General features: G+C 35.3%; 1 protein-coding gene across 1 annotated transcript in view; it reads right to left on the bottom strand.

Moving 5' to 3' along the window:
• The window catches only part of Col4a3bp (collagen, type IV, alpha 3 (Goodpasture antigen) binding protein), a 95,584-nt gene that overhangs the window by 31,860 nt on the left and 36,152 nt on the right, over positions 1–27,572 (bottom strand). The window contains exons 3-6 of the mRNA XM_013025232.1: positions 27,261–27,377; positions 5,532–5,639; positions 3,897–4,035; positions 615–698 (exon numbers count right to left, since the gene is read on the bottom strand). Coding sequence (XP_012880686.1) covers positions 615–698; positions 3,897–4,035; positions 5,532–5,639; positions 27,261–27,377 — 448 coding nt within the window. The remainder of the gene's footprint in view (positions 1–614; positions 699–3,896; positions 4,036–5,531; positions 5,640–27,260; positions 27,378–27,572) is intronic.

A 27,572-nucleotide genomic window follows, 5' to 3' on the forward strand; every position in this document is an offset into this window, starting at 1 on the left:
TACAGATGTTAGTTCATATACTTGTATGATCTCAGTAAAATTAAGCATAAATTAGACTAGTATTTTTCACAAAGGAATTTTTTATCTTAAAAAAAATCCATTCTAGGTTTTTCTAAGAAATACGTCAAAAAATGCTGAACTTGCTTCGCAGTAATGAATAATACTGAATTCCTCCTCAACACCACAGTGTAGCAACATGTCACTATATAAATCATGCCACTATGTGGTCTGTGAACAATTATGCTGTGAAATCAGAGACATTTCAACAACTTTCCTTGAGTTCAAAACCAGTTTACCAATGAAAAAAAATATTTTGAAGAAATAATTAGAAATACTCTTAAGAAAGTAAGAAAGACTGATGTAAAGGTCCAACCAAAGAAAAAGCTTCTTCAATACTAGGCACTAATGTTATCAATAGTTAGGAAATGGCTAAAATTTAGAAATTTGTTACTGTATGTGGCCTATCATACAATAAAGAAAGTGTATTTTATTGACATAACTTTTCTTAGAAAATATTTTAACTTGGATTCCAGGAATGCTACTGTTTAAAAAAGTTATTAAATTAGGAACTATTCTTTGTTATATAGTTATAACTTCAGAAAGTATTTACTTACACTTTTCTTTATTACCATTGGTACTGGGCAAGAAGTCTCCATCAGAGCGTGTTGTTGGAAAGTCATCTTCATCATCTTCCACCACTAAATAATATTAGAATGAACAAAGGAGAAGCAAATCACTCTTTTGTTCAACTGAGTAATAAACTCTAACTTGTATAAATTTACTGGAAATATAAATGGAAATTCACTGGAATATATTACAAATGTTTATGGAACTGTAACAATGAAATCTTGCAACACTAATTTTTTAAATAAAGAAGTAACAACTGAAAAGCTAGACTGGAGGTTAGAAGCCTGGCTTAAGTGGTAGAGAGCTAGGTGAATAATAAGCAAGCTGAGCAACTGTGAGACCTTCAATATCTGGGTACTGGCCAAAAAACAAAAACAAAAGCCAAAGAACTTCAAGTTTTCTTAACTTTATCTAAATTAAGTAACTTTCTATCCTGAATGGATATAAGAAAACAAAGTAACTTTCTATCCTGAATGGATAGGTATCTGATTCAAGTGGTAGTACATCTGACTAGTAAGTATAACACCCAAGTTCAAACCCTGGTACAGCCCCCACCCCCCCGGACAAAATATATGAAATAATGGATATCCTTTAGAGTTGGGAAACAAATGATAGGAGTTTCCTTATTGTTTCAGCTACTTGTCTTGGGGAGTTTCTAGGAGTAGTACAGTAAAGACAAGGAATTTAGAAAAAGCCTAGTAGACCTCTGAAATGAGGAAAGGCAGAGAGACTAGAGAAGGCAATTTGATTTCAGAAGAACACTAGAGAGGTGAGAGTTATACAGAAAGAGAACACGGGAGATCAGCAGGTCTCTTCTAATTATTTAGGAAGTACTGAGAGTACCTGCAAATGCGGGAATTACAAATGCTAGGAAAAGAACCTTCAGAAAAGAGTGCAGAGAAAGCTTACCTCTGGGAGCAGGAGAAAATACTGTTCCTACAGTACAGACTGAAAACTTAGTAATTCATAAGGAACTACATATTCAATAGGCTTCAGTAGTAGGGTTGACTTAGTAGGAAAAACAGAATTACATTCCTGGAAGTTCATAATACTTTTGGTTTTTTTTGAAAGTCCTGGGGAATGAACTCAGGGCCTACATTGTTCAAGACAAGCATAATACCACTTAGTCAAACCCGGAAGGCCAGTTTCTCATGCTATAAATGAAATGTTATATTACTTTGATGGTAGATTGTGGTAAGTTAAATACGCAAACTATAAACCCTGAATAGCTATGGGAATAACAAACAGGTATAAGAGTCAATAAAAGAGATAAAATTATAAACACCTGAATTCAAAATAAGGCAGAAAAGGGGAACAAAAATAGACAAGTTACTTGGTAAGAAATGTACGCACTATCCTGCCCATGTAATTGTAACCCCTCTGTACAGTATGTTCACAAATAAAAAAAAAAAAAAGAATGGGAAAAAAAATAGACAAGTTACAAAAGGTGAAAGAGCCAGGTGCTAGTGGCTCATGCCTACTTAGGAAGCTGAGATGTGAGGTCTATAGTTTGAAATCAGCCTGGGTAGGAAAAGTCTGTAAGATTCTGATCTCCAATCCAGAAGTGGAGCTGTGGCACAAAGCGGTACAGTGCTAATCTTGAACACAAAAGCTCAGGGACAGGACCTGGGCCCTGACTTCAAGACCCATAATTGACCCACTCCCCCCCAAAAAAGGGGGGATATAAATTAATATTAAAGGTATTTTGTAATACCAAGAAATAAAACTATTATCAAACAACCTACTTATATTAAGAATGAATTCAACGCTAGTAGGTAACACTACTAGGATTTTTTTCTGCCTTCCCAGTCAAGAGAATAATTGAAAAACATTATGTTGATATCAGTACTATTTTGAGCAGTAACAACAGGAAAGTAAAAGGGAAATTAATCTAGCTAAAAGACAAGTAAAAACATTATCCTTTTTCTTAAAAATAAAAACTTAGTAAGCAACTGGGTATGGTGGCTAAAGTCTATAATCCCAGCTATCTGGGGAGTAAAGATCAGGTATTAAGGTTCAAGACATGCAAAGGCACAAAAGCTCATTAAATTGTATCTCAACCAATAGTTGGGACTGGTAATGTGAGTTTGTGATCCCAAGCTACAAGGCACAATGGCCCATGCAATGGCATACACCTGCTATCTCAGAAAGCACAAATAGGAAGATAACAGTCTAGGCTTGCTGTTGAACTCACTGGTTTCCTACTGTGGAGGTAAATACACAAAACACACTCGATGAGGGGAAGTCTTCCTTTATATTGTGCTGAATTATAAATGGTTTTCAATCATTGTTTATGAGGGATATTTCCTAGTGAGAGGAATAGAAAATAGAAAGTGATTTGTAGAATTATTAGTAATGGGCTGAGAAGGTGGCTCAGTGGTAGAGCGCCTGCTTTGCATGCTCAAGGCCCTGGGTTCGATTCCTTAGCACCACCTAAGCAAAAAAGAAAAAGCCGGAAGTGGCGCTGTGGCTCAAGTGGTAGAGCGCTAACCTTGAGCTGAAGAGATGAGGGACAGTGCCCAGGCCCAGAGTTCAGGCCCTATGACTTGACCCAAAAAATAAATAAACAAATAAAATAGAATTATTAGTAATTTTCTTAAAAAAAAAAAGGATGAGAGAGATGAGACAACAAGGAGAAAGAGATCAAATGATTCCAGATCTGAAAGGTTTAATAAATATACTTATTTCCTTTACTACTCATCAAGGGATAAATCTGTAAGACATAATGTGAAATGCTCTGTATTATCAAGATAACAAAACAAAGAATATAATTTCAAAGTGCCCAATGGCCTTGGTATGAATGATAAAAAATGAATTAATGTGTATTATTGAAGTACTCAAGTCACAGGACACCGGGGAGGCTGAGATCTGAGGATCACAATTTAGCTGTTTGAAGCAAGCACCATCAAGAAAGTTCATGAGAATCTTATATCCCCTTAAATACACACACATGTGCATGCATGGTCATACACACACACATACACACGTGTATCTACACACACATATACACAGAAGTGAAGCTGGGCTTAAGTGGTACAGAGCCAGCTTTGAGTAGAAAAAGTTAATGGACAGTGCTCAGGCCTTGAGTTCAAGCCCCAGTACTGTAGGCATTTAAGAAAAAAAAAAGTACTCAAGTTATATGAATACTTAAATCTGGCAGTTCACAGTACAGAGATTATTTCCTTTATTACATAAAGAAATTACCCATAAAATCAAGAGGCTTTAAATCATTCATTCTCTAAGTAAAAATACTGGCAATAGCCTGTAACCTTTATCTCTTTGAAGTTCATCCTTGGAGACAGCATCAGCACAGGCATCAAAGTACTTCTGGAGAGTATCAACTTGTCTACATAGGATGTCTCTAAAAGTTTCCATTTCAGCCAGTTTTTCACGTAAACTGTGGCCTTTCTGCAAAATATAAAAAGGCAGAGGATATATAATCCAAGTGAAACAAAACTGGTCTTTTTATTTGGTTCTATATTATTTCATCACCTTTTAAGGTTGCTACCTTATCACTGAGGGAATGAGAATTAGAGCTGTCAAGTTCACAGCAATACTCCTAGGAAGAGGCTTGAAACTGACTTAATCTAGTGCCTTGAAATTGATAAACCTATAGGAAATAAGAAATAATGTCTGATAATCAGCTAACATAATGTTAACATTTTCAAAGCAGAAGGATTTGTGAGAAAAACTATGCCAGACTTTGAAATGAGCAAATCTATTATTGGGTACACTTTCAAAGTATTGGTGAACATGAGAGCCCAGAAGGGAAGATCATATCTCACATAAAAGTTTTTTACTTCATTTATTATATTTGAACTATTTTACAACTCGTTTAGTAGAAAACTAAATAATACATGTTATTCTTGTCTTCTTTATTGAGAATAAGATTGCTATGTAGCGTGGATTGGTCTCCAAATTGTGATGCTCCTGCTTCAGGCTCCTGAATACTGGGATTATAGGTGTTTACCATTATTAAATTTGGCCTGTACGGTGTTATTTTTTTGTTTTTTGGTTTTTTTTGCTTTTTTTGTTTGTTTCCTTGTGGAAGTAAGTGTGAACTCAGGGCCTTGTGCTTGTTAGGTAGGTGTTCTACCAAATTAAACCATCCCTCCAAGCCTTTTTGCTTTAGATGTTTTTTCAATAGGGTCAAGTCTGGATTATAATTCTATTTATGCTTTCTGCCTGGCTTAAATAACATTCATGTGCCACTGCTTAGTGTATTTTTAGGATGCTTAAGATGGTGCTCTCTTGTTAACATTTTTCCTCAGCTAGCCTTAAACCATCTTCCTTCCGATCTCTATACCCTGTGTAGCTAGGACTACAAGTGTAAGCCATCATGCCCAGCTGATAAGTAATTTTTGTCCACAGAGATGCAAATGACTTTGTCCTGCACATAGGCATTAACCTGTGGATATCAGTCAGTTTGTATTGGCAGATTCACTTCAGTATAATTCATATTCTGCTTGAACTAATGAATGAAATAAAATCTCTGATATGTGTGTGGAGGTGGGTGGAGGTGTGTGTGCACGCACACATGCCTGGGCGCTGTCCTTGAGCTTTTGTGCTAAAGGCTAGCACTCTTTGAGCCACAGGTTCCTTTCCGGATTTTAGGTGGTTAACTTGAGATAAGGGTCTTACAGACTTTCCTGCCTGAGCTGGCTTGAAACCGTGATCCTTAGATCTTAGCTCCCTAAGTAGTTAGGATTACAAGCATGAGCCATCAACACCCAGCATTTTGTATTTGTATAGTTGTGATTTCACTCTTAAAAACTACTCTATAATAATATCAAATAAACTGAATTATAGAAAAGTTATTTCAGAAACCTATCAAGTTATGCTCATAATATCCAATACTAAGTTCAAATAATGTTGCCTTAACATAAGCATTCATAACCACAAACCTTAAATGAAGATGTGGATGTAGCAGAATAGCCACTTGCTCCAGATACCAGTGACACCATTGAACCATGTCGACGCAAGCTGGATTCTGATCCATATCCTGATTCAGTCTAAAAATAGAATAAAATCTACATGAAAAAATGTAAATAAAAATCCTTAAGAGAAAACAAATCAACAAGGTTGGTATAAACAACTCTTAGAAATTTGAATTCACATAAAAAAGTCAATCCACTAATATCAGTAATGTCTTTCAATAACTGTCACTTAAATTAAAAATGTATTTAGTACTTCCTACATGTTGGGCTAGTAGGCTAAACGAGTGTTTAATAGTAGGAAAATGACCTAATATAGTCACATGCAGAGACAGAGAGTAGAATGGTGATTACCAGAGGCTAGGGAAGAAGAATAGACTATTTAGTGGGTATAGAGTTTAAGCTGGGGGAAGATGAAAAAATTCTGAAGACAGCGTAATTGATGATGGTTGAACAGCAACATTAATATTCTTAATGGTACAGAATATTTGAAAATATTTGAAATATTTGAAAATGGTTAAAAAGTATTTGAAATATTTAAAAATGGTTAAAAAGGTAAATCTTACAATTTTTAAAATAAAAACCAGCCAAATGTTAATATTATCTCCATTATAAACAAGTATAAACCATTTAAATAGCTTACTCAAAATTATAGAAAAGATTGATGGCAGTATACATTTTCTGTCACAAAATGCTTTTATGGGCCATAGCTAACATCTTCTCACTGTATTATATATAGCAAGACACACCTGATTTTTTTATTAACAAAATTTAGCCAAGTGCTGGTGGCTCATGCCGGTAATCTTAACTACTCAGGAGGCTGAGACCACAGGATTATGGCCTGAAGCCAGTCCAGGCAGGAAAGTCATGAGGACTCTTATCTCCAATAAACTACGCAGAAAAAGCTGGAAGCGGCTCTGTGGCTCAAGTGGCAAAGTACTAGCCTTGAGTAAAAAGCTAAGGGATAGTGCCTAGGCCCAAAGTTCAAGCCCCAGGGCCTGCAGAAAAATATATATACATATATTATTAATTTTAAAAAAAATTAGTCACTATGCCAGATGCTGGTGCTCATGCTTGTAATCCTAGCTACTCAGGAAGCTGAGATCTAAGGATCATGATTCAAAGCCAGCCAGAGCAGGAAAGTGAGACTCTTATCTTCAATTAACTACCAAAAAAAAAAACAAAATCTCAAACAAACAAAAACAAAAAACAAACCCCAAAGGCCAGAAGTGGAGCTCAAGTGGTAGAGTATAGAGCACTAGCCTTGCACAAAGTTCAGGGACAGCATGCAGGCCCCGAGTTTGAGCCTCAGGACCTGCAAAAAGCAAAACAAAACTCCCATAAAATTCTGTATCAGAAAGAAAATTAAAGAACTTCAAGAAATTACTCAAATAGTTCAGACACTTACATGATTCTTTTATAAACAGAAATTAATCTGACTTGTCCACTTAAATATAACTCACTATAAATTAGTTTGAATTTTATAATATTAAAGATTCTGAATATTTCCTTAAATTTTTTTTTTGGCAATCTGAACTGGTAGCTCATGTCTGTAATCCTAGTTATTCCAGAGACTGAGATCTGAGGATCATGGTTTGAATCCCACCTAGAGCTTCCAAGTCTGTGAGACTCTTATCTCTAAAAAAAAAAATCACCAAAAAGCCAGAAGTGGAGCTGTGGTTCCTAGAGGTTAGAGCACTAGCCTTGAGGGGAAAAAAAAAGCTCAGATAGCACCTAGGACCTGAGTTCAAGCTCCAAGATCAGCAACTAAATAAATAAAGCCAATGATCTTTAAAAATTAATATATTTTACAAAATGGGTTTTTCATATATATATGTGTGTATATATATTTACATATATATGAATAAAACATACACACACAGTATGCTTCAATCATGTTTACCTCCCATCACTCTCTCTCATTCTCCTTTCCTGCTAATCCTCTGTATGTTCATGTCTTTTTGTTTGTTTCTAGTAGACTGTGCATATGACAGATCTAGTTTTCCTTGCAACCATAATCTCATTCTTCTTTATAGCTAAATAATACTCCACTATATATATATATATATATATATATATACAATTTCTTTATTATTCAGTTGTTGCACATTTAAGCTGATTCTATAAACTTGGTGATCACAAATTTTTGTTATAACAAACACAGATATGCACATATCTCTATTTTATTCTGCCTTTTATTCCTAGGAATAGTATAATAGGATCATGCAGAATTTCCATACTGATTTCTACAGTAGCTATAAAGTTTACACTTATATGAGCAATATTTAAGGGTTTCTTCCTATCTTAGTATTTTCCCCAACATTTATTGTTTAAATGTCTACAGGTTTGTTTGTTCGTTTTAGTTAGGACTTGAAATTGGGGCCAGGTACAGTCCCTGAGCTCTTTTGCTCAAGGCTTTGCTCTACCACTTTTAGCCACCATACCACCTCTGGGTTCTTGGTGGTTAATTAGAAATAAGAGTCTCAGGGACTTTCCTTACTGGCTGGCTTGGAATCTCAATAGTCAGATCTCAACCTCCCGAGTAGCTAGAATTACAGATGTGAGCCACCAATTCCAGGCTTAAAATGTCAACAGTTTTAAATCTGAATTCGAATAAATCTCTTTTCTCCATATATCAACAACTCTAAACAAAGCAAGTCAAAACTACTGATCTTTTTAAAGGTCTTAAGAGTAAAATGCAAACATTAAAAGATTTCTTTATTACAACTTCTTTTATCCTCTTCTATTTCTTCAAGTTCCACTATTTCAAAACAGGTAATACGTTCTTAAAACATGAAAAAACAAAAGTGTCCATCTAGAATAACACTGATGCAATATATGTTAAGATAATATACAATAAATATATGCTCATTATGAATAGTGTTTCTAACTCTAATAAAGTTTCATTTAAACAAATTCCATCTTAAATTACAGAAATCAATGTAAGGAAAAAGGAAACAGCATATTTCTTAATATCAATTTTTTAGTATTCAATGAAGATTCACCATTATTACAGTAACATAATAAAAATTAAACAGCAGTCACATAACAAAAATGAAACAGCAGTCTCATACATGAAAGGAATAGCTCAAATTGCCCTGATATATAATACCACTCTAAATTGGATTTCAATCAAAAAGTCAAATCTATCATCAAAAATATTAAAAAATACTTTCTCTTAAGGGTCAAATTTCTAAAAAAGACATTGCCAAATTATTTAGAAAAATGAAAATGTTAAGATAGCCCAAAATGTCAAGTAACAATACTTAAACTTATCAGTTGGTATGTGTGGTTATAAATTAAAACCAGAGACTGCCGTTTAGCTACACAGCTAATCCCCCAAGATATGTTTTCTGATTCAGTCCAAAGGGAGGATTGTCACAGGAGTATCATAGGGAAGTATTTGGAATGTAAGGCCTATGGAATCATTTAGTGCATGATGGAATAGACAAATGGTTCTCATTCACTGCCTATATCGACACTATTGTATGGCCTTAATGTTACAAATATCCACACGGCTCTTGGCAAAAAAAAGTTTCTAACTCATAGAAGTTCCAGCAAGTAAAACTCAAAACACGCTTTCAAGAATTTCTAGTTATGATTTTGGAGTGAACACTTCAAAGGCATGTTGAACTTTTTCTTATTCCCTCTTTTCCACACGAAAGACGATGAACTCATTCACAAGATCTAATCACCAATGAGTGTTTTTAAAACACTTAAATTCTACCCAAAATAAATGAATTCAAATACAATTACCACAGGGGCATTTTCCTCTTTCAAAATATCTTCAATAAACTGTTTTGCAAAAGAGCTCTTTCCACAACTTATCAATGGAAGTAAGCAGTGTTGCTGAACATGTTTGCACAGACAAAAAATGTCCTTTGGTTCAGTGTAACACACATTGAAGCATCCTACTTAGAACAAAGTTTACTTGTAAATACCACAGTAATGAGATAAAAATCTTTTTTATATTAACATACTCCTATTTTTAAAAATCTTTTGGCCACTAGAGGGAGTCAGCAGCATTTTTCAAATGGCATGCTTAAAAGCCGATGAAAAGGTTACTATTGGTCAAAGTACAACCAGAAACCTCTGCACTAATTGCTTTCCATATATTTTATCTTGTACCTTGACTTTTGAAAATATTTAAGCATACTAAACAATCCAGCTCAAAGGTAAGAGTTAAATAAAGTAGTCAAATGACTAAAATTTGAAAACTCCCTTAAAGTCATATCTGAATTTAATAGCTTAATTGTATGGGAGATAAATATTACTGTTCTACACAGGCAATTCATCAGTCCATCTATACCCTAAAAGAAGTTATATGAAATACAGAAAAAAGTCTTAAAATTTTTAATACCTCTTGTTTATAGAGAATTTTTTCTTTAAAAACAAAAAATTTTAATATCACTTCTTTGTTGAGAAATTCTTTTTTTCTTAAAACCAATCTATTACAAGTAGCAAAGCAAAGAAATTAAGTAACTTCCTCATAGTGTCAAGTGTTACACAGTTATTATTATTAGTGGCATGGTTCCCCTTTCTTCCCTTGCCTGCCCAAAGGCAGGAATGGAGACTGTGTCTCCAATTCAAGGACAGGAAGAAAGAAAATGCAAGACAGAGACATTAAGATAATAACAATGGAGAATTTTGCTGAAATTAGAATTCTAAAACCCATTAGGAAATTAGTATACTGCATTGGTGAACATCAAAATACATCTACCTTCAATATTACTATTTAAAAGCAATATGGGAAGATTATCTATCTAAGCAAGCAATGTAATCAAGAGGGTTGCAACTTAAAATGTAATATGCTGCATTTTTCATGTTCAATATCGAAATTTTTCAATATTGAAACTGTTGTAGGTTTTAAAATAATTACAGAATGCTCTTAAAGGAGATAGCTATAGCAGAAAAAATACAGCATAACAAAGCCCATTTGACCAATCTCAACTAACAAAAAAAGCAGGAAGTGGAGCTGTGGCTCCAGTGGTAGAGCAATAGCCTTAGCACAAAAGCTCAGGGACAGAACCCAGGCCCTGAGTTCAAGGCCCCCCCCCAAAAAGAATCTATGATACAAAAGGTGACTATGTATCTACTCTGACATTCTGAAATTGCGTCTCATATACTTTTGATCCTCTCTTTTGAGGCAATCTAGAATGATTGTCTTTAGTCTTAGTGACAATAAAATGGGTTTAAGAAACAACTAAATAAATCAAATAAAATTATAAGGGAAGTCTGATTTTTTCCATCTTAATTTTAGAAGCAAATATTAAGAGATGAGGAATCTCTTTTGTGTTTTGTTTTGAGAGGACAGCTGGACAAATAGCTAAGTATTTAACTGTGTCTGATTGTACACACTTAGGATCTTAGAATTTGAGAGGCTGAGACAAAAGGATCTATAGAGTTTGAGGTCAGCTTTGGCTACATAGGGAGAAACTATAGGAGGTCTTAGAGAAAAGTGAATTATGATGGAATAGGGATATACCTTAATTGAAGAACTCTTGTCTAGCATGCAAGGTCCTAGTTGTGATTCCCAGTACTACAACAAATACAGTAAAATATAAAAATCTATGAACCAAGTCGGGGGCCTGTGGCACATGCCCGTAATCCTAGCTACTCAGGAGGCTGAGATCTGAGAATCACAGTTCAAAGCCAGCCTGGGCAGCAAAGTCCATGAGACTCTTATCTCCAATAAACCACTAGAAAACGAAGTGGTGCTGTGGCTCAAGTGGTAGAGCGCTCACCTTGAGCTGAAGAGCTCAGGAACAGTGCCCAAACCCAGAGTTCAAGCCCCATGACAAAAAAAAAAAAAAAATTCATGAACCATACAGAAGAATGTGAACAAATATGACACAGATGTTTCCCCAATCAAAATTTCAGTATATGCTTTTTTTAAAAAAGAGGGAGAATAGTTGAGTAATTTTAAATGGGTACTTCATATATCAATTTAGCCAGTTAGAAATCACAGCAAAGACAAGTGTGTGTATTATATATGACAATAAATATGTTCATATATAACAGATATATTTATGACAATAAATGTATATATATATATGTACTGTTTAGCCTACTGTAGATTTTCTTTCCTTTGAAGGCTAAATAGTACTCCATTATACACACACAGGTTTTGTCTTATTGAATTCATCCACTGATATACACTTGGGTTGCTATATTTTAGTGACTGTGAAAATTCTGCTATAGGCTGGGAATGTGGCTTAGTGGGTAGAGTGCTTGCCTAGCATGCATGAAGCCCTGGGTTCAATTCCTCAGAACCACATAAACAGAAAAAGCCAGAAGTGGCACTGTGGCTCAAATGGTAGAGTGTGAGCCTTGAGCAAAAGAAGTTCAAGAATAGTGCCAGGATCTGAGTTCAAGTCCCAGGACTGGCAAAAAAAGAAAAAGCTGCTACAAATATTTCCAAAAATACTCATGATTCTTTAGGATTTATATCCAGAAAAGGATTGCAGGATGATATAATAATTCTATTTTTTTTTTTTTGTCAGTCGTGGGGCTTGAATTCTGGACCTGGGCATTGTCCCTCAGCTCTTCATCTTCAGCTCAAGGCTAGCACTCTACCACTTGAGCCACAGCACCACTTCCGGTTACTGAGTGATTTATTGGAGATTAAGAGTCTCATGAATTTTCCTTGCCTGGGCTGGCTTTGAACCGCAATCCTCAGATCTCAGCCTTCTGAGTAACTGGGATTACAGGCGTGAGCCACCGGCACCCAACTTCTATTAAAAATTTTTTGGAATTTCCATATTGCTTTCTACCCTTGGCTATACTATTTCACAATCCCACCAACAGCACTTAAGAAAAATGATTAGAAAAATGATGTGAAGTTTCTTCACCTAAGTTTGCAAATATTTTCTCTCAATTCTGTGTAAGATATTACTTTTCTGCTATGGTGATAGAGTAATGCAGAGGCTTTAAATTTTAAGTTAAATCAATTTGTCTATTCTTCTGTTGTCTAAGATTTCAGTGTCATATTTAATAAGTGATTACCAAACTTCAATGCTATAAAGCTTTTACCCCATATTTTCTTCCAAAGGGTGTGTTAGTTTGGACCTACCTTTAGGTCCTTTATCCCTCTCTCCCTTTTTTTCCCCAGTACTGGAGATTTAATTATAGGCCTGGGCACTGTCCCTGACTTCCTTTTTGCTCAAAGTCAGCATACTACCAACTTGAGACACAGCACTATTTCTCACTTTTCCTGTGATTAGAGATAAGTTTCACAGGCTTTCCTGACCAGGCTGGCTTCAAACCATGATCCTCCGATCTCAGCCTCCAGTGTAGCTAGGATTACAGGCAAGAGCCACCAGCAGCTGACTCCTATCCCTTTTGAATTAATAGTTTTATGTAGTATGAGGAAAGAGTCCAACACTACTTATGTGGATATCATTTGCCTAACACTAGTTGTTTTTTTTTTTTTAGTATGTCTTTTCTCATTGAGTGGTTAACATCCTTCCCCCAAATATTTTGATCATACATGCAAGCGCTTATTTCTGGGCTGTCTATATCACTGACCTAGATTGTTAGGAGCCACCATGACCATCCCAGGGGAGCAAGCAGGCACAGGAGAAAGATTATTAAGGTTTATTAGAGGGGCCATATCTTCCCACAGGTGAGGGAACATATGGTGTCTGCCCCTATCCAGGTGGGTAGCTTTGGGGGTAGTAGCAAGTTAAGTGCACAGGTAGGTCTGGGGGAAGAGAGAGAGTAAATAGTTATATGGCAAGAACTCTAGGGCAGGGAGGAGCTCAGGCCTGGGTGGAGCTGAAGACTGGACTTGGGAATGCTAACATAGCTGTCTTTTGATAAGTATTCATACTGTTTTGATTTCTGTAGTTTTGTAAGTTTCAAAAATTAGGAAGTATCAGCCCTCTATTTTGTTTTGTTTGGCTATTTGAGGTACTTTGGGATTCCTATGTAAAGTTTAGATGGCTTTTTAAAATTCTGGATGGGTTTTCCTCTTGACTGTTGAGTCAGAGTTTCCCCTTGTAACTCAGGGTAGCCTGCCTAAGCCTCCTAAATGTTAAGTCTAGCATCCAAGAAATTTTCTGATTCTGAAAAAAAAGGCACTAGAAATTTGATAGGCACTGAATTAGATAGGTGATAGGTAAATCACTTTAGATACCCCCACAGATAGTTGAACAATATTAAATTTTCTATATGCATTTCCTTTTATTTGTATTTCCTTCATATCTTTTTTTTTTTTTTTGGTCAGTTGTGGGGCTTGAACTCAGAGCTTGGGCCGCTGTCCCTGAGATTTTTTTTGTTTAAGGCTAGTGCTCTACCACTTGAACTTGCGCCACAGCACCACTTCCTTTTTTTCTTGGCAGTTAATTGGAAGAGTCTTATGGACTTTCCTGCCCAGGCTGGTTTTGAACCATGATCCTCAGATCTCACCCTCCTAAACAGCTAGGACTACAGGCATGAGCTACCAGCATCCAATCTTCCTTTATATCTTTTAGCAAATTTTGCACTTTTCACTGATCAAGTCTTGGTAACTACTCTTTTTGATGCAATTATAAATTATTCTTGTAATTTCCTTTTCAGAATATTCAGTGCTTATGCACAGGAATACAAATGATTTTTGCATGTTGACATCGTTTCTACTGTTTTGTTGAATTCACTTACAATCTTATGTTTATGAAAAGAATTCCCTATTTATACATTATCATCTGTGAACAAGCAATTTTACTTATTTCCAAGTTAGATGCCTTTTACTGACTTTCTTATCTAGCTGCTCTGGCTAAAATGTCTAGTATTATGTTGAATAAAAATAGTGAAAATGGCATCCTGATACCAGATGAAAGCCTTTAGTCTGTCACCATTAAGTGTGATGTTCATCATAGGCTTTTCATATATGGATTCTAGTCAGGTTCCTTCTATTCCTAGTTTGTTAATGATCAGCCAAACTCTGTCAAAGGACTCTTTTGCACTGACATGACCATAAGTTTTTTTTTCTTTTTTGCACTGTTTTTATTAATTGGTATTTTTATTGATATTTATGTTAAGCCATCTTTGTACTCCAGGAATGTATCTCACTTGATTGTGGTATATAATCCTTAAAATATACAGACAAATTTGGTTTGCAATTCTTTTTTTGGGGGGGGAGGTTGTCATGGGGCTTGAACTATGGTCCTAGGTGCTGCCCTTCAGCTCTTCAGCTAGCTCAAGACAAGTGCACTACCACTTGAGCCACAGCAACACTTCTGGTTTTCTAGTAGTTTACGGGAGATGAGAGTCCCATGGACTTTCCTGCCTGGGCTGGCTCTGAATCGTGATCCTCAGATCTGTCTCTTGAGCATCTAGGATTACAGGCGTGAGCCACCAGCACCTGGCTGGTTTGCAAGTATTTTGTTGGGAATTTCTGCATCATTTTGTTCATAAAGATATTATAGTTTCCTGTGTTATCGTTGCTTGCCGTTAGTAATACTGTAATGTCCTTGTAGAGTAAGTTAGGTGGTGTTCCATCCTAATCAATGTTTTGGGAAAATGTGGGGTTATTAGTTCTTCTTCAAATGTTTGGTAGAATTCACCAGTGACTCCATCAGGTCAAGGACTTCTTGGCTAGGATATGTTGCGTGTGTTGTAATAGGGATTTAAACGCAGGGCCTCAGCTTGCTTGGATAGGTTACTTAATCGACACTGTACCACTGAAGCTATACCTCAAATCCTGCCTTCTACTTTTACTTTGGAAATGGAGCCTTGGAATACTTTCCTGACTGTGGTTGGCTTCAAACCATAATCTTCAGGATTTTAGCTCATGAGTAGCTAGGATGATAGGTGTGAGCCATTGGCACCAAGGTGGAATTGAAGTAACTTACACTGGTGATAATGAGGGACTTCTACCATTTTGGCTGTTTCCACTATGCTTTGCTACATTTTTTTTTGTCACTTATTTCCTGAATTACTATCCTTCTTGAAGCTTACTTGAGGTTTTTGTTGTTTTGTTTAGAAATTTTGGTAGTGTTTGAATTTCTTTACTTTCTTTCATATGATTACCTTGTGCCCTTATCTGTATTTTTTTTTTTGGGTCCAGTCGTGGGGCCTGAACTCTGGGCCTGGGCGCTGTCCCTCAGCTCTTCAGCTCAAGGCTAGTGCTCTACCACTTGAGTCACAGCGCCACTTCCAGCTTTTTTCTTTTTGCTTATGTGGTGCTGAGGAATCGAACCCAGGGCCTCAGGCATGCAAGGCAAGCGCTCCACCACTGAGCCACCTTCCCAGCCCCTATCTGTATATTTTCTATGGCTATTTTCCTTGTGGTTACCACAGATGTTTGGGTTAACATCATAAAGTTATAACAATTAGAATTCTAGTTTAATTTCTCACATGCAAGAAATAAATTGTGAATAAAAAGTTATACTAATAGCTTTTAGACTAAGAATTGTTTTTGGAAAATGTAGTACTCTCTTACAAAGTACAATTACTTACAACTTGGGGGGGAGGGAGAAATTGGGGAGGTGGGGAGGGAAGGGATGATAGGGGGAAAACAAAGGAGCGGGTAACAATGATCGACAGGAAATGCACTCATTACCTTACTCATGTAACTGTAACTCCTCTGTATAGCATCTTTACAATAAATATATATTATATAAATAAAGTAAAATTACAATGTCATTAACTTCTGTAACTGTTATATTTATCTTTTCTGGGACTAAGAGCTTTATTTTTTCAAATAACTGAGTTAGTGACTAGTTTGCTTACATTTTACCTTGTAAGGAAGCATTTCTTATAGGCTGAGTAACATTGTATTTCTTGAGTTTTCTTTATTTCCTCACACTTTTGAAGGGTAGTTTCGCCAATTTTTTTTTTTTTTTTGGGTGGGGGGATCTGGTACTTGCTAAGCAAGTGCTCTCTACCATTTGAACTATTTTCCTAAAGCCACACATAGAATTCTTAGTTTAAAGCTCTATTTCTTCAGATATTCATTTTAGCCGTTATCCTCTTTTCTGGAACTCTCAAAATGTGGAAGTTGATGATGTCCTATGAATGCGCTTTCTTTCCTTCAAACTTTTTTCTGTTGAGACAAATTTCAACTGCCATATATTCAACTTCCTCAAACTTACTGTTGAAGCTATCTAGTGAATTTTTCATTTTAATTATTCTTTTCAGCTCTAGGACTTCTCTTAAGGTTTTTAGGTTTTCTCTTTATTGTTATTTCTATTTTCTTTATACACTGCTTTAATTCTTTAAAAACATCAGTAGATATTACTTACTTTAATGTCTTTGCTTAGCACATTAATTATTAAAATCTTTTCCAGGGGCAAGTTTCTGTAATTTTTTTCCTTTGGAAAAGGCACACTTTTCTCTTTCTTTGAATAAATTTTGATGTCTTCTTGCAATATGAGGACATGTAAATGTAATAGTGTGCAGCACAGAAAAACATTTTTCCCCCATGTCTCAGTGATAAATAGCTGGCTGAAATGTAAGTTCTTATTTCTTCCTGAGCCTTCCCCATCCCTAAACATGCAGTCACATTCTAATTTCTCCTTTATAGGCTGTATGAGTGCAAGCACACATATGTTAAGGCCAGTACTGGGCTTAAACTCAGGATATCATGCAATTTGCATTTTCCCTCAAGGTTGTGTCTCTACCACTTGACCCACAGCTCCACGTCCAGGTATTTTCTTTTGTTTGTTTTTTGTTTTTGTTTTTGCTGGCTGAAATAAGTCTCACGGACTTTTTTGCCTGGGCTTACTTTGAACCACAATCCTGAGATCTCAGCCTCCTGAGTAGCTAGTATTAGAGGCATGAGTCACTGGTTTCCAGCTAAAAATATCTCCGTCTTTAATGTTTGTCTTCCAAAGGAGAAAATGAAGAAAGGGAAGGGCCCTGGGTTTTTAAATACTGTAGAAGTATCTTTAGTTGGAAGAAAAGTAGCTTGCCATAATGGGTAGGGAGGTCAAACAAAGGCTGCTCACCTCTTTGCTTGCATCTGTGTAATAAAAATGAGACAGTGATCAAAGCATAGGGGGAGCAGGCTCCTTTGTGTTCAGTTCTCTTACAAGTTCTGTACTGGTTGTTCCGGGAACACATATACAGATCCCTGCCATGACACTGGAGGTAGGCTGGAGATGGGTGGCTACTATTGTGGTAGAAGCTGAAAATGGCCAAAATAAATAGCAATTTACTACCTGAGAGCTGTAAGTCTTCAGTAGCCTTAAGAGTTTTAAACCAGATAGATTTGCTAATCCAATTGCTTTCTAGACAGGGAGATAGATTTCTGCCATCTTTCCTACATCCTCTTTCCTTTCATAATGGTTTAGAGGGAAAAGTACACAGAACAAGAAATTATTCCAAAATAAAGAGTAATTATCTGGATTATAAGTCTGGAGATATTTTGTATTTCCTTTTCCTTTAATGAGAAATTATTACTTTAGCAGGCTGGAGTGGGGAAAATCAGTAAAAATGTATGTAGAAAAAACTGCAGCAATCACTCTAAAAGGCTTGATAGGAATTGTTAAGTCTACCTTAGTGAGGAAGGAGTTTTTAGAAATAAGAGATTATTTTTTCATTTTGGTTTTCAACTATGAAGTCAATTTTTAAAAAGCTGAAATTAAGTAGAAAAAGAAACCACAAACATTTTAGCAGACTGTTTACTCATTGGTCCATATCTTAGCTATGGTAAATAATGCTGCAATGAACATTGCTGGTAGCGTGTGGCCTTGTCTGTGATCATATGGGTAAATGCCCAGGAGTAGGATTGCTGGGTCATAGTGAGCTCTATGTTTAGTCTTCTGAGGACTCTCCATAGTGAACAAGTTTACATTCCCAGCAACAGTATAGTAGCATTCCCTGTTATTATGCCAGCATCTGTTATTATGCTATCTTGATAATGGCCACTCTAACTGGAGTGAGGTGGAATCTCAATGTTGTTTTGAATTCCATTTCTTTTCTGGTCTGAGATGCTGAACAATTTCTTCATGTGTGTATTGGCCATTCTTTTCTTTTTTTGTTTTTTTTTTGTCGGTCGTGGGTCTTGAACTCTGGGCCTTGGGGCGCTGTCCTCAGCTCTTCGACTCAAGGCCAGCATTCTACCACTTGAGCCACAGGGCCACTTCCAGCTTTTTCTGCTTATGTGGTCTGAGAAATTGAACCCAGGGCCTCATGCATGCAAGGTTCTACCACTGAGCCACCTTCCCAGACCCTATGGGCCATTCTTATTTCCTCTCCAGAGAAGTCTCTTTTTAATTCTTCAGCCCACTAATTAATAAGGTGGTGTTTCTTTGAGGATTTCTTTTAGGGTTGGTTAATTTTTTGGGCTCTATTTCAGATATGAGGGCCTTGTCTGTTGTATAGCTAGTGAAGATCTTCTCTCAATCTGTGGGCTTTCTATTTATCTTGATAGCTATGCCCTTTGCCATGTGGAAGCTCTGTAGTTTAATGCAATTCCATTTATCCAGTCTTTCTTAAGATATGGAACAAAAAAATGTGGTATTTATGAAATAAGCCAGACTAAAGCATAGTTTCCCTCATCTGTAATAATTAGTACATGCCTAGGATAGTCCTAGCAAAGGTTCACAATAGCCCAGTAGCTATGTACATATAACCATATAAAATGAGGCTAAATGAAATGATCTCCTTGATGTGGAAACAAGAGGGTTTTTTTTGTTCTTTTTCTTTCTTTTTAGTGTACTGTATGCAGATAATTCTTCTGTCTTTTGTTTTTCTCCTCTGGTTAATTCCCGCAGTCACTATTTCCGATTTGGGTTCACCCAAAGGGTGAACTAGTACCTTACCTTATTTATATAACTGTAACTCCTCTGTATATCAACTTTACAATAAAGTAAATTTTAAAAAGAATACTCATTGTTCAATATTCTTATATCTTTAAATTTCATTTGTGTAGGGATAACACCCACATGGAATGGCTTTTGAAAGAACTAAAATGGAAAGGTATCTGTTTTTATCTTTTCATAGATTAGAGGGGTAGGAAAGAATAATGTACTAGGAGCTCAATAGTAATATAAACATTACTATCTTTAACTTCATCTTGTCAACACATCAACAATGTTTATCAAAACCCAGGCACCTACACACGTCTGTAATTCTAGCTACTCGGTAGGCTGAGATCTAAGGATCGCAATTCAAAGTCAGCCAAGGCAGGAAAGTCCATGAGATTCTCATCTCCACCAGAAAACCAGAAGGGACACTGTGGCTCAAGTGTCAGAGCACTCGCCTTGAGCTGAAGAGTTGAGGGACAGCGCCCAGGCAACAAAAAGTTTATTTAGCAACTAAAATTAGAAAACTGTCACTATGTGTAAGTGATGCCACCCACCCACAGATTATTTTCCATTTCAAATCTAGAAAAAAACAGAATCCCAACTGTCCCATTGATTGCCAGAAATATCACCTGGCTAAATTCAAACACAGTATTAAACTACTGACCAAAGATGACGTTTCCACAGCATATAATGACATTTTCTTTAGTATCTATATAGTAATAATAAAGAATTTATTTAACTGGGTTTTTCCTTATCTTTTTTATACCTAAAAGAGAAACATTTTATAAAAAAAATTATGAACAACAGATAGAGAAATAAGCAGAAAATCTTGTTAGTTCCAAATATATGATTAAGTATTAGAAAGCCTTACAAATCTAGTCAAATAAATTAAAAATTGTACTTATAAGATATTATATTATATATAGATATGCTATTGACTCCTTCCTTCAAATACAAATAAATGTGCAACTAGCTAGAGCTGATAAAAAAAAAAAAGACCTGTTTACATTAACCTGGTACAAAACAGCAATCAGAGTCTTTTTTACTTTGGGAAATGCCAAGAGATTAGAGCATCAGGAGCTGAAGCTTAAATGAAGCAAAAAGACCAACAGAAAGTCATGACAAACTAGCAAAAACAGAAACTAAGCATGGATAAGTAAAAATTATGAATAAATAAGAATTGTCAAATAGAAGAAATAGTAGGATGGAATTAACCTAGATTAACTGTAGCTGGGGACAAGAGCAGGCAAAGTAGCTGAGGTTTTATTTTGTTTTGCTTTAAATAAGAACACTCAAAAGTATAACATGTTATGCTGAGGTTTGGGTTCTTTAGGAAGAATGGAAGGATAATGTAGAGATGAAGAAAGGAGAATAAGAATGAAGTATTTAATATGCATGTATGAAAAAGGAACAAGGAAACCTGCTGAAACTGTTTTGAGAAGGGGGGAGATGAGATGAAGAAGCCTGGCAGAATGGGTAAATCTTATATACATATAAGAAAATATCACAGTGAAATCTAGCTTAAAAGACAGCAGACAACAAAGACTAACAAATTTACTTCCTTTTAAAGTCCACTGTATTGTTGATAGTTATGTTTATTCCAGGGCAGATACAAACATACACATACATACAGACACAAACATACATCCTGTCCTAAGGAAAAACTATCATATTTCCTGCTTGATTTAATAAATGAAATTAACTGTGAAAGACTATATTTAGAAGTTTAAAAACTAAAAAAAAAAAAAATGATTCCCTAACCATGAAGGATTATTACATACAACTAAGTAATTATCTCCTACTATTATGAATAACTAACTAAACTCCTGATCTTATTAGCAAAACACTCAGAGAAAAAGGAGGTTTATGTGATTTGTTAATGAAGGTCAGTTGTGACTCTGTACAAATTACCTAAGAAATGGCAGAGCTGTGGCTACTCTGGTAGTTACTAGATTCATCTTTCTTTCAAAATTTGAAACTCAAATGTAAAGAGGAAATTAAAGACTTGTATGTCTTTTCCTCTATCATCATAAGATACAAATAAATCATTTCAATACTCATGTAATTACTTCTTTAAAGCATACACTAAAGTAGTAAAGAAAATTATATTTGTATTCTCAAGCCTTTTCCAATTAAACCATATTGAAATGCAAAGTTGTTTGTATGGTAATAAATTATAAAGCACATAAGTATACAAAGGACTCCTTGTTTTGGTTAATAAAAATGTTCTAATATTATTGTTAAAGTAAAATGCCACATACAGATTATATCACTTTATAAGACCTTGATATTAAAAGCTGTTAAGGGATAAAAGGTAAATTCACCAGGGGCTGGTGGCTGGTTTTTATAATCCTTGCTACTGGAAGGCTGGGATCTGAAGATCTGGGTTCAAAGCCAGCCCAGGCAGGAAAATCTGTGAGATTCTTATCTCTGATTAGTAAAAAGCCAGAAGTAGAACTTAGGCTCAAATAATAGAGGGCCAGCCTTGAGTGAAAAAGCTAAGAGGGAGCACCCAGTCTCAGTACTGGCACCATTAAAAAAAAATACATTCTATTAGCTAGTATTATCTAGGTTATTTTTAATTAGTTGCTTAGTCAAAAGGAAACCTAGTATGAAGCAAAAATTTGGAAAATTAAAATCACGCAAATCCAGGGATAGTAGGGGGGAGATATTTCATTATGGCAAATAACAACTTTTTTGGGGGGGGGGAAGGGGCAGTGGGAGATTGAACTCAAGGTCAAGACAAATAATTACCTCCAAGGACCATCAAATAGCCTGAGCAGTTCAATATTCAAAAGACATTTAAAGAGGATATAATTTGGGTGACACCACCATGGGGTGATTTTTGGAGGGGGGACCTTCTTTATACTTAATGTCATTTGATGTAAAATATGTAATTCTTAGGCTGAACATAAGCCCTCCTCCCCAACTGTGTATTTTTCTAAAATTTCCAATGCTCTGGATAATATTCACAATATGGAGAAAAATCAGTGTGGTCCATAACCACCAAAATATTAGCATCTGCTAAAGTTGCTCCTTCATGGAAATAAGAAATGTCATGTTCACCACAAGTTCTGTCAGAGCCAAGAAGCTGTTCAACTTTTTCATGATGATTCTTAAATCTGCTAGTGCTAAGAAAGCCTTCTTGAGTGTTTTTTTGGGGGGGTGGGCAGGAAGGAAATTGGAATGGAATGGAATAGCATATTTCTTTCACAGTAAGCAGAAACTGTTTAGTCAGTATCACATGATTTTTAATTATAGGAGATTCTAGGAATAATATTAGAAATATTAGGAAATACTAGCATCAATAACTAGTTTTTCCACACTTTTCTGATAAACTTGTTATGCAGAAATGCTCTATGAAGCCCTTTAATAATACATGGCCATTTCTTTTTTTTACCAAAATAATGCTCATTTAATCCAAATTAAAAAAACCATCTTAACTGTATATGTTTATGTATGCGTATGTGTATGCCTTTTAGTTTACAAAGAATTTTCACAAACACCAAAGACAAAATGAGAGATGAAGAGTTAAAAAAAAAACCTCAAAAATAACTTGTGTCATAAGGAGTCTATGATTAAAATAACTTGTAGGATGGCAGAAGTATTTCCCAGCCACAGCCCGGGTTCTCCAGTTAGATAGATCTAAGTCTAAATGCTAGCCCCCTTTACTAATAGTTTAACCATGGATATATAACTTAATCACACTGTGCCTCAACTATCTAGTCTGTAAAAATAAGATAATCATGCTAATTTTATATGAATGTATGAATGAAACATTATGTAAAAAAAGTACATGTGGCGTATATTAATCCTCAAAATGTTCATTATCAGTAATTATAAAGCTCTGTAACATAGAACTATTTGTTTTGCATGGAAGAGGAAGAGGGAAGAAAAAGAGAGAGTAAATATATACATAAAATCTATCAATATCAATATTAGAGGATACTTACCATAATGAATATAAGAGCCTTCAACAACTACTTTCAGGTATTAAAAATTACTAAAACCTACCAGGTAAACTCTATACAAGCCCCATTCTTCCACCGCCACAGAAAGTGCAATGACCAAGGATCTATCTACTGTCCCAAGAACACCATCTAATCATTCAAAAAGCAGTTAGTGCACTAAAGAATTAACTGAGAAATGAACTAAATGAGCTGGAATTATAGGAGCCCAGATCAGATGTGAAGTACAATTCTTGGTTTATCAGGTCTGTGGATTATTTTTTGTACCTGTTTGTTTTTGTTTGGGGATGATGGGATGGCAATATATATTGCATATTCTCTCTCTCTTCCTGGAGACCATTTACCAAGGTCACCAATTTAGTACTCAAGCAGTGCTAGAAGTCAGGATTGAATTTTATTATTTGCAAGACAGACTACAGAATCTAGTGCTAAAACACTAATCAATATAATGTATATTGCCCACTATAGCAATCCAAGAGTAGGAAGTGAGTTCATATTGCATACATATGGTAGAAAAACTCAGATAATACGCTAATTTTTAAGAAATTTGTTGTCAAACAATTGAAGTTTACTAAGGCTTAACTGTTAGGGAGAGGATAAATCAAACCCTAAGACATCATGGACTAAAAGATAGTATACTCTCAGGCAAAGTCCTTAATAACTACTATTATTTATTATTTTTTTTAGTGCCAGTTCTGGGGGCTTGAACTCAGGACCTAGGTGACATTTTTGAGCTTTTGTGCTCAAGACTAGTTGTTCCACCACTCTGAACCCCACCCCAGCACCATTTCTGACTTTTTAGTAGTTAATTGGAGAAAAGACTCAAACTTTCCTGCTCAGAGTGGTTTTGAACCATGATCCTCAGATCTCAGCCTCCTGAGTAGCTATCATTATAGACATGAGCCAATAGTACCTAGCTAAAGTCCTTAATTTTAATATAAATCTGTTTAATCTGTTTCCTCTTCTACAAAATAATATGTTCCTTACTCTCAGCATGCTTGTAAGGAAATGAAACATATAAAGCACTTACAACAAGCAACTATTACTTGGTGATTCTCCAAACATACGTCCATGGGATTGAGGATGTAGCTCAGTGGTAGAAAGTGAAAACAAAATGGGGGAGGGGAGTAAGAAACAGAAGCAAAGAAAAAAGAAGATCCTACCATAATCAGCACTGTCTTCACAATTTCATGTTAGGTTTGAAGGTCAAGACAACTATGTGTGTTTATATAGTAAAATTACTAAATTTAACAGTCAATATTTCTTAATGAATAAGAAAACACTTTATTAACTCTTAACAACATTTGCAGTTTCTCCTTTCTATGTTAAATAACTAAAAACTATGTATTTTTAGAATTCATATTTAACTGAAATATTCATTGATATGCTGTTTATTTGGCATTAACACAGATTTTACTCTTGTACATTAAATAACTACTAGCAATAGTAATTAAAAATTGTCTTCAAATAAACTATCCTTAGAAATAAGAAAATGTATTAACATTATACAAGCCTGCAACTGAGTCATTTTTCTTTGAAAATGCTAAGCACTTGGCATTTTTCTAAGAACTTAAAATTACCAAAAATCTGTTATCTCAGCTTAAGAACCATTGATTTAAGAGACAAAGATTTTATCTATTCATTATTCAGTAATAAAAAGAAATCAACATTATGAAATATATGCAGAATATATCCATTTCAATTCAAAAAAGAAAATAAAAATGAGAACACTACAGAAATTCTGGTTATACTTTGTTGGTGACAGTAAACTAAAATGAAATTTGTTTAATTGAAACAAAAAAAATTAATCCTAAATCTATGTTACCTGATTAAGCATTTAAAGTTCATCAAAGCTGAAAATATAGAAATCAATTCTACTTAATAACCTCTTTAATTACTAGTGACAGGGCTATCTCTGGTTAAATACAGTAAACTTAAACTAGTATACCTTCCTACGTGTATGTCATGCTACTTCCACTGAAATGACATGGAGCACTTTGTTGACTGTAGCTGTAACTTCAAAGCTGTTGCCTCTCCCACCTATCTGTTACTTTGGTAAGTAACATCAAAAATATTATCCCATTTATTCCTTAGTACAATTTTGAGTACCACCACTGTGGCAGCTGAGAATACATACTTAAGAAGTAGCTACCATTCTCAAGTTCAGAGAAGTTAATGTGAATCCATGTTGTTGATGCTCCAAAGCATTGAATACTGACTCACCTATCTTTTAAATAATATAAAAAATAGGCTGGGCTTGGTAGCTCACACCTGTAATCTTAGCCACACAGGCAGCTGAGATCTGAGGATCATGGTTCAAAGCCAGCCACGGCAGGAAAGTCGACGAGACTTTTATCTCCAATGAGCTACTCAGAAAAGGCTAGAAGTGGTACTATGGTTCGGGAGACTGCTAGCTTGAGCAAAATAAGCTCAAGGACAGTGCCCAGGCCCAGAATTCAAGCCCCAGGACCAGCAAAAAAGTGAATAAAATCATTTATATAAATGGCTTTTAATTTTCCATCTTTATATTCCTTGAAGTAATAATACCAAGATAACTGAGACTTTAAAAAAAGTCTTAAATCAACATAATTCTAAAGCAAATATACAGAGAAAAAGAAATTCATCCTTCAATTTTCTTTAGGCTAAGGAAAACTCATTATCATAAACCAGGAAGAAAAGCTAACAATGATCAATACTAAGAAGAATGTTCTATGGCATGTCAGACCAAACTAGTTTTTCTTGTTCTGTGGTATACTTGTACTTTGTGGCTGTTAAAAGTAACTAAAACAGGTACTTCAACTACAAGTCTCTGAAACCTACATGAACAAGTACAGACAAGTACGTGAACAGGCACAAGGTTCTCACAGGTAACACACAAGAACAACAGGGGTGATTTCTGAACTTTATCTTTTATCATATCATTTAATAGGTAATAAGGTAATTTATTAGTATCATGGTTCTTTAGCTTTCTTACTACTAACAGCAGAAGTCAAAAGATTAGCTTTAAATTTTAAGTTTATATATTAATATCACACTTTTAATATGTGTAATCATTAGACAGCTTCATATTTACAAAGTGATTAAACGATTTCCTAATAGTCACACCAAGAATTTTCCAAAATCATAATAGATGACTACAAAAATATTGAAGCTTTTAAATATCAGTTTTACAATCCAGTGTTATTTCAAAAGTCCTTTAAAAAAGCTATTATAAATCAATCCAAAATAAAACACATCAAGATATATTTTATGAAAAAGGGTATATAACTTCAAAGGTATGTATATGTGTACAATTATGTCTATATATATTTGTGTGCATGTCTGTACATGTAGGTACCACATGAGATTTTTGCTCTTCTTGCTTGCTCACAAATGGTACTCTACTATTTGAACCATGTCTCTAGCTGGACTTTTAGGTGGTTGCTTAGAAACAGTTTCTCAATCTTCTAAGCTTAGCCTCCTGGTTAGCTAGAATTTAAAGGCATGAGCTCCTGGTGTCCAGCAAATTTGTGTTTTAATTAAAAATAAAAAAAATTGGGGCCTGGAATGTGGAATGTGGCTTAGCATGCATGAAGCCCTGAGTTCAATTCCTCAGTACCACATATACAGAAAAGAGCCAGAAGTGGCACTGTGTCTCAAGTGTTTGCCTCTCTGTGCTCAGGGACAGTGCCCAGGCCTGGCACAAAAAAAGAAAGCAAAGCAAGCAAGCAAGCAAGCAAGAAAGCAAGAAAGAGAGGGAGAGGAAAAAGGAGGGGGGAGAAGGGAAGGGGGAGAGAGAGAGGTAGAGAGAGGGAGGGAGGGAAAAATATTACCCTAATAACTTTAAAAAACTCAAGTATTAGAAAAATATTTTAAAAATTGTTTTTAATCTTTATCATTCAAATAACATTCAATTTTTAAGTAACATACTTTATGTAAGTGTCAAGACTGCTTTAGAGGAGATAGCACTAGGACTATTTCCTAGACCTCCATGACGGGTTAAATATTAGAAATCTTACCTTGTGCTGTTCAATGGCATCTATCCACTGCTGTCTGTGATCTGGATCCTGAGCACGAAGATACCAAACACTATCATTCACACTAATATCAAATCGACATTCATCAAAATCATGAGGCTGTGGGGGGAGGTAGAAAATTAAAGGAAAGGTAATTATACTTTTATAAATCTTGTATCCTCCAACAAAAATATAAGCATACTTATGCTTCTGGAAGGCTCTTGTTATTTTTAAGTTTATCTACTTAAATAACTTTTCTAAAAATGTCTCTGATGACAGAACACATGTCAAGTTACCAAATCCAACTTTCGTTCA

The sequence above is a fragment of the Dipodomys ordii genome, unplaced genomic scaffold (genome assembly GCF_000151885.1).
Source record: "Dipodomys ordii isolate 6190 unplaced genomic scaffold, Dord_2.0 Scaffold83, whole genome shotgun sequence".
NCBI lineage: Eukaryota > Metazoa > Chordata > Mammalia > Rodentia > Heteromyidae > Dipodomys > Dipodomys ordii.